The sequence below is a fragment of the Lycium ferocissimum genome, chromosome 11 (assembly GCF_029784015.1).
Source record: "Lycium ferocissimum isolate CSIRO_LF1 chromosome 11, AGI_CSIRO_Lferr_CH_V1, whole genome shotgun sequence".
NCBI classification, from domain to species: Eukaryota; Viridiplantae; Streptophyta; class Magnoliopsida; order Solanales; family Solanaceae; genus Lycium; species Lycium ferocissimum.
In genome coordinates, this window is record NC_081352.1 from 32,192,064 (window position 1) to 32,207,397 (window position 15,334).

A 15,334-nucleotide genomic window follows, 5' to 3' on the forward strand; every position below is an offset into this window, starting at 1 on the left:
ATGATACCAAAACTACAATGATTACATTTAGGTTTTTAAATTCAATTTTTCTCGATGTAAATTATCATAAAATTGTTGATGACTTTAAAAGCTTTATAAGTTAAATAATTTTTTAACTACCTAAAAATATGTCAATTAGATAGGTAAAAAAGATTAATTTTATTCAATCAAGACATATTATTGTTAATATTTTATAAATTAATTATCTATAAATATATTAATGGTATATATGATAAACATGTTAGCTTTATTATGTCAAAACATCTAAAGTGATTATAACCGTGATATTAAATATGCCAATGAGATAATGATCATTGTTCAAAATTAGAGCTGGAAGAGGAAGACTTCCCCTAATGAATACAAAAATGAAAGTTTTTTGAAAAAAAAAAAAATCCAGATTTAATTATTATATTTAAATGCTAACCGTAAAATTTATTATTAATGATAACACATACTTTTCTCTTTAGTAGTTACTTACAACTCCAAAAAGTTAATACAACCGCTAGATTAAACATTATGGTAAAATGTGGCTACAAAAGATAGGATTATTTGCATCTCAAATTTTTTCTTCAGCGATTAATTTTAAATAGTAATTTTATCTCGTCCATTTTGCACTTGAAAATGTTCAATTTCGTTTATAGACAATGACTATTCAGGACTATTTGCGTAAATGATAGTGTGTGGTGCTATAAATTCTGCTCTTGATGAAAAAATGTGTGCGGATTCGAAGATCTTTATATTGAATAAAGAGGTATAGTGATCTTTTTCTTTTTTCTGGATTTCTTTAGGTATAATACTTGCATTTTTTTATTCCCGTGCTCCAAAAGTTGATTTGTCATTTTAATTCTCTTAAAAAATTAGTGTCGACATAAGTTGGCTATTACATGGAGTACGAGGTTGGATGTTCTTTTCGTACTTTTCTTTTGTTTTCTTATTATTTTAATAAGCTTCTTTTGTACTCATGTATTCACTTGCAAATTTTTCATTTTATCCAAATTTCTTTATTTTTTTTAACTTTGGCTTTATTTTTTTATTTTCGAGGAGTTGTTGAATAAATATAACTTAGAAAACGTCCTCAATATACTATTTACCGAGGTCCATCTTTGAAATTCAAGGTTGGCCTTTTATCATCTTCGACGTTCTTCATAAACTTAGCATTAAAATCAAAAGCTTAAAGAGAAGGAAATAATGAGGAAGAGTTTGAATAAGATGCAAATCTTAGTGGTTTGGCAAGAAATGCAAGGATACTATTATAAAAAAGGAACATATACTTGCTATCAAATATATATGGGCAAAGAATGGTAAACATTGTATTGATTAGTGTATATTATATGATATAAAATATTCACAGTTGCAATCCATGAGGAAATATTTTAAGACATTTGACTAAAATTTTAGTAATAGTTTAACATCCATTGTACTTTTTGCGCTACATGATTATTCATTTGGTTTTAACCTTAGTGGTCCATCTTTGATATTTCTATTATTTTCTAATATTGAACTCATGCTCGCTTAGTGTATATATGCCATGGATAATATATTTAACCAAGTCGCAAATTGTTAGAAAATCGGCAAATAATTTGACATATTTATAAGTAGTACAATAACATCGAGTGTAGTTAATTTTTGAATTAAATGTGCTTATATTTTGAATTTGTTGTGACCTATAAACTTTAATTGAGTGTTGCTATTTTTTTTTTATTTTTTTTTTTTTAATTTAGATGAAAGATAAGAAATTCATTTTTAGTATAAAGAGGAATTAACATAGGATTAATAATTAAGAAAAACTTAAGTATTAATATAAAAAAATTCAATGAATATTAACAAAAAAGAAAAAGAAAAAGGGGGGGGGGGGGGGGGTGTTGGAAGCAATGGAAAATAATTTCATAATCATAAAAATTAGATATCAAAACTTCCTTCTTTTTTAAGTTAAAAGCATGCATGTTATTTTGACATCCTTTAATTATTTGTCATGTGTAGGAATACTAAAAATTGACTTATAAAGAGAAACTAAATGATCTTCAAATCTCCACAAGAATAATAGTTTATAAGTAATTAGATTTGTTATAATAATAATAATAATAATATGAAATTTTTTATGATTACTTTTATTTGATACCCGCTGCAAGATCGCGCGGGTATGAATACTAGTATAATAAATAGGTTAATAGCAACTCAATTCAGAAATTTGAACATGCTAATAAAGTTTGATATAATATACGTATAATTTATCGTTTGTCAGCAGCACCTTGAGTTCTTTTTTTTTTTTTTTGAGACTCAAAGCATTGATAAATTGCTTGTATTTATTCCAAATCAAATTATTTATCAACCGGTGATAAATACTTCATGTAAATTAACTGCATCATTTAATTAATTGCTGAATAAATATTGTTCATCCCTCTTTCTCATTCTCTAACATTATATTTTTAGTTGCATGTTTGTTAATGATCAACGACGTTGGTTCATATATCCTTGATGTATCCCTTATTCCCTTAATAAACCGAAGTTTTACATCACTTATCACTGACTTGGTCCTTGATACAAAATCCGAAATCATATACATATTTTAGCGACACTATAGGGATGGAGAATCTAATTCTATCATTTTGTAAGTATTTGGTTTATTCTTCACAAAAGAACAACGAATGCATACCTCAAATCTCAGAACTAAAAATGATACATATATCAATTCTGTCTTGACTTAAAGACTTTGACCTTTTCTTTATTTTCTCATTAGTTTTGTGATCTTGTACTGTAGTTTTAGGTCTCTGGTTTGATACACTTTCGCGAATGTTTGACTTTCTGGCTGCTGCTAAATTCCAGAAAGAGTCTTCAAACGAGACTTTTGGTACTAACTTTAGCCTGAATATGACAAATTTAATTTTGGTTGGATTTGCATGGAACCATTCATTTCCTTCTAATACGGACTACCCTTTCCGCAATTGCAGAATTCTATGTCTTTTACATTATATTGACATTGACAACTCCTTTTAATTTGCCCAAACTAAGACAATGCAGAGTCACGGAGAGAAAAAAGCAAGCTATAGTAGCTACAGCCGACAAGTCAAATTGACCTGGCTAATGGAGAAGTCGTCCACCAGTGAAATTTTTCCACGGAAGAATTTAAGATAGTAAGAGTGGTAGTTGATTTTTATGAAAAGCAATATGGAATAAGGGTGTATTTGATACGTTCTAAAAATGTTTTCCTGAAAATAAATTATTTTCTTATTTATTTTCTAGTGCTTGTTAAGTATAAAAATAAAATATTATTCTAAGAATATTTATATAGATAATTTAGATAAATACTATAAAAATGGAGATGGGGTGAGTGGGTGCAGGGGTACGAGGGTTGTGCGTATGGGGGTTTTAGCATGGGAGGCCGTGGGTCAGGGAAGAGCGGTGTGCGAGGGGGAGTTTTTTTGGGGGGTTGTGTGTGGTTGGGGGGGGGGGGGGGTGCAGGGAGGGAGGGACAATCAATTGGAATGCCACGGAGCTTGTTTAACTTATGAGAAGTCATTTTCTAATTTTAAAGGAACTTGTTTTATTTTAGAATATTTTGATCAAACAAATACGAAGGACTTGTTTTATTGAAAGTTCCAAATTTCCCCAAAAATTGAAGTTTTTGTTTCATTGAAAGGTAAAAATGGCCGGCAGTTTTAGTCGTTAAAGATTATAAGCAGAGTACTCCACAATGGACTTGTTCCAGTAGTACTCAATTGTAAATATTCGTTTTATGCACCTCAACTTTGAGCTGGTCAAAATTGACACACATATGTATGTTTGCTGGTTTGGTCTATCACTCTCTCGTCAAAAATATATCCCCACTCAATTTTATATGCATTCTATGCTACGACTTGGTTGCAAGTATGACAAGTTTGATTATCCATGTGTTAATTAATATCTTCGGATTATGATTGCTTCTAGAGTTGAGTTAGAAGAAAACCAAAACAACCTTAATCATGATTTATACTTCTTAATTAAGAAATCAGAAAATGGGATGTTGACTGGTTATATATGATGACTAATTTTAGCAAGGTATGGTACTAAAAGTTACTTGGTCTTGTGCACTTTGTTTTCTCCTAAATAGGAATTCAACGTCACGTAGCAGTCAGCAGAACACTGAACTATAGACAAGTGTTCCTCCCATTAATTTATTAAAGGGAAATTTTCAGAAACATACAACCCTAACATAAAGTATTACGTCATAGTCCAATATACAATATTATAAAACATTATATTTGGGGAGAAACCAATATTATACATAATGTATCAACCTTCTATTTATAGAAATGGATATTAGTGTATAAAAGTGTTTATACACAAATATGGGCAAAATCAAGTAACAAACTTAGAATATGGGCTACGTGCAGGGGCGGAGGGAGGAAGGGCCAAGGGGGTATCCGAACCCCTTTCGGTGAAAAATTATACTATTTATACATGGTTAAAATTATTTTTATGTATGTATAGTAGACGTTGAAACCCCTTTGGCTTATTCGTGTGTTTACTTTCTCATATTTTGAACCCCTTAGTAAAAATTCTAGCTCCGCCACTGACTATATGTGGCATATAAATATTAACATAATTTTTTTAAAATTAAAATATGTATATTTGGCAAGCAAGGGTGGGGTGGGGATGACAGAGCTACCTTTGTACAAGCTATGTCACTATGTAAATAGGTAAAACCAACCTTTTTATGTTATTAATTCTCTTAACTTTTTTGTGTATTTATTTTTTTATATTTTAACTCGGCAACTGAGTGAGAGTTTCTAGGTGGGGAAGGAATTCGCCCACCTATATTCTAGTCGTAAATGTTGATAAAAATAATGATGACAAGCCCAAAGAGAAGACTAAAGACTTGTTCCATTTCATCAGTGCATATATATCATTTGGTCCCTCAAACAGGAAAGTCAAGACGAATGATTTGACCCAAGTCTAGTCGAGCCTCCTGATTAGTGTTCCACATCACCTTCTTCTTTTTCTTCTAGTATAAATAATGGATATGCTCTATATTAATGCTTCTCTCAAAGCTAACTCACCAACAATAAGAATTGAAGATCTGAAAATATTAGTTCAAGTAAGAAGTAGTTATGGAAATGGAAAGTAACATAAGCAGCATAGTTACAAGTAAATATTACACGGAAGAAGAAGAGGATGAGGACGTGGCACTTCCAGGGTTTAGATTTCATCCAACAGATGAAGAGCTAGTATGGTTTTATCTAAGGAGGAAAGTAGAGAAAAGGCCAATCAATATTGAACTTATCAAACAGATCGACATCTACAAATATGAACCTTGGGATCTTCCCAGTATGTATCTACTACTTACAACTCCCTAGCTAGCAATTAAATATCATATTATCATATTCTTACGTACACTTAATTCATATATACCCCTTTTTTTCTTGTTCCATTTCTCAATCAATTATTTCCTTAATTGTTTCTGCTTAATCTTTTCCCAACAAGGATTTATCTTAATTACTATATGAAATATATTTAGCTCGCTAGCTAGCCAAACATGTACATCAGATCTAGCAAGTACCTTTTTCTTATGTTTATTATTAAGGTCAAGATATATATATATATATAGTAATCCTCTAGCCTTTGTTATGTTTCCATATAGAAGATGAAACTAACGTATATAACAGCCCTTAAAATTCAAATAAAAAACAAAAGAAGAAGGTAGAATTAGGATTACAGAATCTAATCCTGTAGTAACTTGATGTGTAACGAGAATTGATTAATTAAGGAGTCATATCTGTTTAAGCTCTTGCTTGTTAATTTATGTATATTTTGCAGATTTCTACTTCAACAATATATCCGCCGCTTGTCTTATGTTTTAAACTTCAACCGAATACAAAATATATCCATCTGTCAAAAAAAAATAAAAAATTACAAATATATGCACAACACACAGCTGACGAATAGAAGTACTGCAAACACCGCCATATTATTCTAGGGATCTCTCTACATAAGGAATCCAGAATTTTTGAGTTTAAATATTCTGAATTTTTAAAGTGCAGCTTAGTAAATTCTGAATAAATTATTCATACATATTAAAGAAATTTTCGATACAAAAATAAAAACTATATTCTGCTGAACTCGTAACTAAAGCTCTAGCTCCCCAACACTCTACACATAATGTTCTTTTTTGATGTGTTTTCAATTTTGGTGGATGATGTGCAGAGTCAAGCAATGTGGGAGAGAAGGAGTCGTACTTCTTTTGCAAAAGAGGAAGAAAATACAGGAACAGTATAAGACCAAACAGGGTGACAGGTTCTGGATTCTGGAAGGCTACTGGTATTGATAGACCTATTTATAATTCTACTGCTCGTCATCAATGCATTGGCCTCAAGAAGTCTCTAGTTTATTACCGAGGGAGCGCTGGAAAAGGCACAAAAACTGATTGGATGATGCACGAGTTTCGCCTCCCTGCTGAAAATGACAAATCCACTAAGCACATTGAAGCTAAAAGCATCGCTCAAGAAGCTGTAAGTAAATCCATCCAATTTAATAATTTATTTTACATCTCAACACGCCACCTCACGTGAGTGAGTCTGATTCTTTTTTATGGACCAAACACGTGAAAGTATATTTTTTGCTCAAGACATCTGTTTACCTAATACCGTGTCAAACTGTGTGACTATATCTTATATAAACGTATATAAGTCGTTAGAGAAAACACACTTTTATATTTTCTTTGTCATGTTAATGCTAAAGCTATTGTTATATGGAAATTAATTTTTTGGTTTCATGGCGTTTGCAGGAAGTTTGGACACTCTGCAGAATCTTTAAGCGAAACAGTTCATATAAGAAGTGTCTACCAGAATGGAGAGTAGCAACAGCAGCCAAGCGAAACCCAGCAGATACAAGTTCACAAACATGCAGCGCGGATTCTTCAGATTATATAATGAGCTTTGGTGCTAATAATAATATCTAATAATAATAATAATAATAATAATAATAATAATAATAATAATAATAATATTACTCATGAGACCAAACCGTTTAGCAGTCTTGTTCATCATGACATATCAAAGAATAATAATAACCAAATGCTTATGGGGCAACTGAGCTCATCATCAGTGTGTCAAGCACCTTCATCTGCAGTATCATCCTACTCGAGCTTTGGTCAGACATTAGTTCCGGACATGAACGACTTGTTAAAGCATGGAGATTGGGATGAACTTAGATCTTTTTTAGAGCTTGCTATTGATCCTTTGTTCTAATTTTGTGATGTAACACACATATCTTACGGCATTTCGTACATATATGCAGCTTAACTTCTACCAAATATGGATACCTTTTATTATCGGGTTATTTTCACAGATGCATGGTAACTTGTCTTTTATATTGTACTAAAGTCATTAAATTATTTTTTTGTAGTATATCACTTATTTTACCTGAGTATATACCATAGAAATAATGTTATGTCAACTATATATCATATTATACTAAAAGTAGGAATTGCTACTACCTTCAAAATTAGTTTATCATTTTGCCCATTCACTAAATCAAATCTAATTAAATATCTAATGAAATAGTAATATTTTAATTACATAAATGTTGGATTAGAAGTTCCTATCATTAATTCAAATCAATTTTTGTTTAGTCTAATAACTTAGCTGAAATGTCACTGATTTATCAATTTTTATTCTATAGAATATGTGGAAACTTTGAGGAGTTGCATTGGAGAATTAAATGTAGACTTCATTAGTTCCATCAATAACCATGTGAATGAAAGCTCAAGGAACACTAACGGAAAAGAACTATACTCTGTATATCCCTTCAACCTTAATGGACAAAAACATAAAAGCACTTCACAATAAATACTGTAAAAAGTAATAACCATGATAATGTTTGAGCAAATGAAGAGCCTGCTGTTACAATTTTGTCATTTATATTTTAGAATCAGTAGAAATTTGTTGAATCAGTAGCAATTATAAGTCTGAACAAACATTTTTTTACCACGCACATATTTCATCAAGAAACAGCACCCCTTTGATTCCTATGAGAAATGAGAAACGAGATACTTATTTGCAAGTGCCCATATTCTTGATATCAAATTCCACGTAATCTCTAACCAAATCATATGTAGAATTCCAATTTTTGAGGTGAAACAATGACTTCTTTCTATTCTTGATGATAGTTATCCTGTAAGTTCGATAATTCCATTTTATAATCTTGTAATAACTTACAAGTGCAGAAGGTACTTTGGATTGAACAGGGGGAAGGATGGTGGTGGGGTGAGAGAAGGGAACAGATTTGTCCATGGAATAAGTGGCGTACCCCATCTAAATATTCAGCTTATAACATTTGATTCTCACTGTTATTAAATTCTAAGCATATATTTTTGTTCCTTGATCAGTATATTGTTATCTAACCTATTTTGCTTTCTATTTTTTCTATTTGAAGATGCAATTTATGCACTAAAGGTTGATGGGATTCATGACATAATTGACGCTTACTGTTAGAGTGGTGCTCACATAATTCTGAGAACTGGTTAACATTGGCGGAGGAAGATCAAAAGATTCAAGAGAAGCAAAATGAATTGAGATTAATAGAGCTTGACTCCCTATTCGGCTAAGTATCTTTTTGATGTTTTGTAAATTATCTTTCCTAAATTGTTCATGATTTTCAATTCCTACATAGATTTGAAATTTTTATTATATATCCATCATGAATTCGACAATCTTGATTTAGTGTCATCAAAGTCACTATTTTTTCTTGTAGGTTCAAATTTATGTGCATTCACAACATATGCAACAACCATGATGTGAATATGCAACAACCATGATGATTGTTCTTCCTATAACTATAACAAACTCACTCCGACAAAAGAAGCTAGCCTATGACTTCAGTATCTTCTCCCAGAGAGGGCAAGAGAATTATCTATCCCTCAAATGTAATGCAAAATTAGCATCAAGGACTTTTACGGGATAACATATACTCATTTATTAAGTTAGCTAAATAGGATCAATGTTCTCAGCTTCTGGAACTTACACTTCTTTCTTTAATTTTTGTTTATAATTCAAACACATTGTGCTCATTAATATGGGGGACACACGCTGACACTAATTATTATATGTGTGTCTCATTTATTGCCTCGTAATGACTTTGTGTGATACTTAGGTAAAGTTGAATGTTTTTTAGGTAATTAAAAAAAGGTTTTAATATCTTCCTGTGATAGATAGGCAACTTTAAGTAGTAGTAACATTTTTATTTTTTTTTGCTATAAGAAATTAAATTACGTAATATTGTAGTGACTTTGATGCAATAAAATGGAAATTGAGTGACATTAATTTATCCTCACTAGTTTTTCGTTTTGTAAGTGAACAAGAGCTGAAAATTCACACATCGATCGATCGTATATCTTGTTTAAAAGTAGTAACATTCATAGGAACAGGGTTACATAGTTTTGCCAATAGTACTCAATAGTAATGTTGGATGGTGCTTTGACAAGAAATTATAAGGTTTGGTTGGACAAAGATAATGGCCATAATTAACCTACCAAAAAAAAAAAACTCCAATTTTCTTTAATTAGTGACTCGACCTAGATTAAGTTACAATGCTAACGCTCGAGACAATCTATTTTGTAAAACGTAATATTGATGGTTCCTAGATGTCCTTTTTCCTTCATATTTTGGCTATATAGAAGCCTAGAAGGTGATAAAAGATCTAGAAAATTTTCTGATATTTCTTCTTTGCTTCTTCTTTTTTCAAATGTCCGATGCCTTCGACATCGACTCATTTGTTGATTTTGCATTTTGTATAGAGAAAAGACATCATTTAACCCCCGAACTCCCTGCATGAAAACTCATTTTGGAAACTAAACTTAACTTCTATTTATTTACCCCCCTTAACAACTTACGATTTAATTATCTTCCCCTCTAGTGGCCTGCACTCCTTGAGGGTAAGGGCTTGTTAGACACGCGCGAGCTAATTGGTCCACGTCATTTATTAATTCCCCAACTTATTTTTACCCGTTCCCACATAAAACCCGACCCAACCCAATTAACCCGACCCACTCCCCAATTAAATCGACCCATCCCAAACAAAATACCTAACCACCGTTCCAATCGACACTTTTCCCCTTTCCACTACACAACCAAACCTCCACAAACCGATCATTTACAGTTAAAATCCGAAAATATACGTAAATCTTGTCGTTTCCGAGTGATATTGAAGATTAGTTAGCCACAAAGGTACACGATTCTTGTTGTTCTCGTTAGGGTTTGTGTAGATTTCGATTTCGTTGCAAAAAATTAATCTTTAACTTCGTTTTCTTTTTTTTTTTTTTTTTGGTGTAAATAGTAACGAATCTTGTAATTTTTCATTTGTTTATAATTTTAGGTTTTGTGAAGAAAATGGACGATGTGTTTGTGACTGCGAGGTTTAACCACGGAGGTAATTTAGAAAAAACCCCTCGTATTAAGTATGTTGGAGGTAGTGTGATTATTTTGATGTTGATCTTGATAAATTCTCTTATTTTTGAGCTTGTTTACTATGTTAAAGAAATCGGTTATAATGTTTCATCTTGTTGTGTATATATCAGACCACCTAAATGTCGATTTGTAGTAGAAGTTAAAAGTGATAGGGACATTATTGGTATTGCACCTCAATTAAAAAACGGAGATATTGTTGTAATTTTTCTGACTCATCTTGTTGAGGAACATTGTATATATATAACCCAAAGATATAAATGAAAAGGTAGGGGCGAGTGAAGGTAGGCAGGTGAGGGTAGTCAAACATTTGGGGGTAGTGAAGGCTTAGGGTTTGAAGAGGCTGCCGGGTTTGGGGGCCTTCATTGCCATCTTGTACGCTATACTTCTACAAACGATGATGATGATGATTCCGACTTAGAAAGTGAGAGTGAATCGAGGAGTCCGACAAACGTAGTGGTAGAGGAAGGTGAAGAAGAAGAATTTGATAGTGATGTTCATGCTTAGGAGGATAGGAATCTAAGGAAAGATAGGGTGGCTCTAAAATCAAAAAAGAAGAAAGATAAGGCTAAGAGATGCGAAGGGATAGATTTAGGGCCAAAGGGTGTAGATATGGGACATGATGAATATTTATCTAGAAGTAAGAGTACTTTTGAAGGAAAATTGGGTGGGGATGAGCCATTTTATGACTCGGATGAACCTGTTAGCTTTGAAATAGAGACTGATGACGAAGGTGTGGTTGAAAAGCCTACAAAAAAGTCAAGGAGACCAAAAAGAATTAGAAATAGGGTTATTTTTTATCCTGAGTGTAAAGAAATAGTTTGGGAGACCTCTTGCATTTGAAAGTGCTAAGCGCTTTGGAAAGCACTTACTAGGTATGCGGTTCAAGAATGTAGAGTTGGATAAATATGTCAATGAACCAACTAGGGTGAGGGTAAAGTGCTGCTATTTGGGTTCCATGGTTATTGTTTGCCGCTTACGATTCTAGAACAAATGATTTTGTTGTGAAGAATTATAATCACATTCACAAGTGCAATGGCACAACAAAGAACAAGTTGGTAAATTCTTTGTATATTTCGAGAAGGTACAAGGATGGGTTATTTACGAACCTAGCATTAGAATTTTTGAGCTTCAAAATTTGGTAAAAAAGGAATTGGAGGTGTATATTGGTAGAATTGGAGGTTTCAGTCCTTTTATATATGTTTTGATGCCATGAAGAAGGCATTCAAGGCTGGTTGTGGAAAATTGGGTTGGATGGGTGTTTTTTAAAGGTGTTAGTAAGGGCAATTGCTTGTGGTCAAGTAAGGATGGGAACAACCGATGCTACCACCGGCTTGGCGATTGTTGAAGTTGAGAATACTTTTTACTTGAGATGGTTTGTCAACATTCTAAGGCATGATCTTGAGCTTGGAGATGGACTCGATTTGACAACTCTTTCGGATATGCAAAAGGTAATGTATTCTTGGTTATTGATTTACGAATTTTTTTCATTCTCTTTAACTTATCTTTGCTTTCTACCTAATATTTTTTTACATGTTATTGTAGTGGTCCGGATATAGCCATTAAGGATCTTGCCAAATGCGAGACAAAGAATGTGTGCAAGACATGTGCTTGCCAATTTTTCCAAAAAATGGAAAGGCATAGAGATTAGAAACGCTTTCCGGAGATGTGCTAAGTCCACATATGAGCGGGGAGTTGCAAAAAATTTGGATCATATGGAGAAGTTAGGTGATGGAATAAATGGAGATTTGTTGTATTACAACATAGATAGTGGTCCAAGGTCTACTTTAAATACCTCGACCATTCTTGTGATAGTGTTGACAACATATGTCGTTTTAATTCTGGATTTTGGGGCAGGCACAAGACCATTATCACAATGCTTGAGGAAATTAGAGTCAAAATGATGAGAAGGGTAGGACAACTAAGAGAGTTTTACGAGACTTGATAACAAACATCACCCAATGGCTTTGAAGGTATTGCAAGAGAACACATCAAAGTCAATGAAGTGTACTCTTGAATGGAATGGTGAATATGGCTTTGAGGTCGAGATTTGGGTAATAAATTCATAGTAAATACGAATAAAGAATACTTGCACTTGTAGATCTTGGATGCCGAAAGGTATTCCCTCGTCATGCCATACCGCACTTCATTTCAGAAAATTGGAACCTATTGACTATGTTGCACATTGGTACACTAAGGACACTTACCTCGAAAACATACAACTCATTCATTCAACCTTGTTACTAATATGGCAATGTGGCCAAAGACAACCAATCCTCCCCGTCCTCCCCCCCGAGATTAAAAAGGCATCGGAGTAGGCCAAGGAAGTGTAGAAGAAAGGAGCAGACAGAAAACAAGACAGGAAGCTGTCAAAAAGAGGTGTTGAGATTATATGCAAAGGGTCACAATAAGAAGGGTTGTCATATGAATCCACAATGTGAGAGGCGGAGGAAGGGCAAGGGGGAGAGGGACAAGTACTAGTTCAACAAGGTCAAGTGTTGGTTCTTCTACGGTACCAAGTAATTCCCGACCAAGTAGAGGAAGGGGAAGACCAAGAGGTTCTACCAAACAGGTAAAAACTCTCCTTGTTATTTACTACTTGATTAAATATTACGATCTTACATTGACTCTAACTACTAAAATATGAATTAGGCCATGGTAGCGGGACAGTCATCTACATCACAGGTATTACTTAGCTTGTTAAATTACCACTTAATCAATTTTACAATTCTAAGTGTTTGACACCTTAAATGTGACTTAGGCTTCTGATGCAAGTGCATCGATTCTTGGAAGAGGGCACCGCTTTAAGAGGCCAAGAGTTGTGGGAATGGGAGTACTTCAGACCCAAAGTGGTTTCAAAATTGTCAATGTAAGTTTGCAACCTCATTAACCATTTACTGTAAACAATCTAGCCTAATGGAGATCTATTTAGCCTAATGGATATCTATTTTGCTAATGCAGCCTGGAATGGCAAATCAGACTCCAACCATGCCTATGAATTCAGCAGTAGTCACTGGTAGTCTTGGACAACACAAACCAAGACCGGGAGGACTAAAATGGAAAAAGTAGTCCGGCTATGACACAACAAGGTCTTCAACAAATGAGTGGACAAAAAAGAATGAGAACAAGGGCAAAGGCTGGCGAGTTGAACTCTTTAAGTCAAACGAGTTCATCGATTTGAGTAAATGAAATGGAAGTTCGGATCCCCTATGTCTTTGGTACTGACTTGTTATGCAGCAGTGACTGCAGATTTTAATGTTGTTTTTGTGAAACAATTATGGTAGATGATGTACATTTGTCAAACAAATATGCACTTAGGCTTTATCAATTTTGAAGCTGTGACTGCAATTTTGCCCTGTAGTGACATTCTATTGTTGGAATATTAAGCAGCTGTGAGTTCAAATTTTGCCCTGTATTGACATTCGTTTCTTGCAATATTAAGCAGCTGTGTATCGCAATTTTGCTGTATATTTCCTGGTTTTACGGCATTTCCTGGTTTCCTGGTGTTGTGCATGACATTAAATGCATAGAGAAGCCGCGCTAAATATCAAGCAATTTTGTGTATAACACTAAATGCGAGAAACATTTGATCGTGTTTACACATTTCAAAGATGTCGTTGAGCGATGTACACATTTGTGTGCATTGAATGCTTAAAATTTGCATTCAATGCAAAAGGTAGGATTTGACCAATTTAACGATTAGCTTGGCATAAGTATCTGCCCAAGGTCCGGCATAACTTTGATAATTCCTTCACAAAGTTATCTTGGTCCCGTAAAAGTTTATGGATAAAGTGATCCATGCCTACTATGTCAAAGAGTAGGATTTGACGAATTTAGCGTGCTTGGCAGAACATATTGGATGGTTAGACAAATTATTAGGTAATCCCGAAAGAGTCAACTTGGTGTTTCAACACGCCACTCGACCAAAATATATTTCACAATGTGATTGTGCTTACATGGAAGATCTATTGTTGCTAATAGGATCATACAATGGGGCTTGAGTGTAGAACGATTTGTGTTATGTGCAAGTGATGAAGAAAGTTTGCCCATTAAAAGTATGCCCCACCGCAAGATAACTTTGTGAAGAAATTATCAAAGTTATGCCGGACCGGATACTTATGCCTTATGGGCAGACTTGGCATAAGTATGATCCCAAGATAACTTTGATAATTCCTTCACAGTTATCCGTCCCAAGATAAAAGTTTATGGATAAAGTGGATCCATGCCTACTATGTCAAAGAGTAGGATTTGACCAATTTAACGTTTTGGCGGAACATATTGGATGGTTAGACAAATTATTGGTTCTTGGAGAATCAAGCAAGTGCATACTTCTTCTCAACCTGGAAAAAGCTTGATTCGAACTAAATTCTTGCAATTATTAGGTAATCTGAAAGAGTCAACTGAAAATTTATGGTGTTTCAACATGCCACTCGACCAAAATATATTTCACAATGTGATTGTGCTTACATGGAAGACCTGGGTTGCTAATAGGATCATACAATGGGGCTTGAGTGTAGAACCAATTTGTGTTATGTGCAAGTGTTGTGATGAAGAAAGTTTGCCCATTAAAAGTATGCCCCCACCGCATAACTTTGTGAAGAAATTATCAAAGTTATCTTGGACCCGTACTTACGCCAAGTCCGCCCATAAGGTATGAGTATGCCAATAAAATTTGTAATTCCTTAACAAAAGTATGCCGGGTCCGGCATACAAAGCATTCAACCCTTGTCTTGCGATTTTTTTTTTAAATTTTTCGAGCGAGGTTCGAACTCGAACACAACGCGAAGGGCAAAAATTAAAGACCGAATATGAGGGCATAATTTAAAGACCACAAATATGAGGGCAAAATTTAAAGACCACCCCAAAAGAAGGGCACTTTCCGCAAAAATGATGAATCC

General features: G+C 33.7%; 1 protein-coding gene across 1 annotated transcript; it reads left to right on the forward strand.

Annotated features, from left to right (window-relative positions):
- The first annotated feature begins 4,966 nt into the window (after positions 1-4,966).
- Positions 4,967-7,322, forward strand: LOC132038248 (transcription factor JUNGBRUNNEN 1). The gene is made up of 4 exons (XM_059428938.1): positions 4,967-5,304; positions 6,181-6,485; positions 6,761-6,914; positions 6,964-7,322. Exons 1-4 carry the CDS (start codon positions 5,088-5,090, stop codon positions 7,221-7,223), a joined length of 936 nt encoding a protein of 311 aa, XP_059284921.1. The 5' UTR covers positions 4,967-5,087; the 3' UTR covers positions 7,224-7,322.
- Positions 7,323-15,334: the final 8,012 nt, after the last annotated feature.

What these genes read in the sequence shown, in the direction of transcription:
- LOC132038248 (XM_059428938.1), top strand. Translation starts at nt 5,088, where the DNA reads ATGGAAATGGAAAGTAACATAAGCAGCATAGTTACAAGTAAATATTAC. An exon ending in TGAACCTTGGGATCTTCCCA is followed by an intron (nt 5,305 to 6,180) that starts GTATGTATCTAC and finishes GATGATGTGCAG; the next exon opens with AGTCAAGCAATGTGGGAGAG. An exon ending in AAAGCATCGCTCAAGAAGCT is followed by an intron (nt 6,486 to 6,760) that starts GTAAGTAAATCC and finishes TGGCGTTTGCAG; the next exon opens with GAAGTTTGGACACTCTGCAG.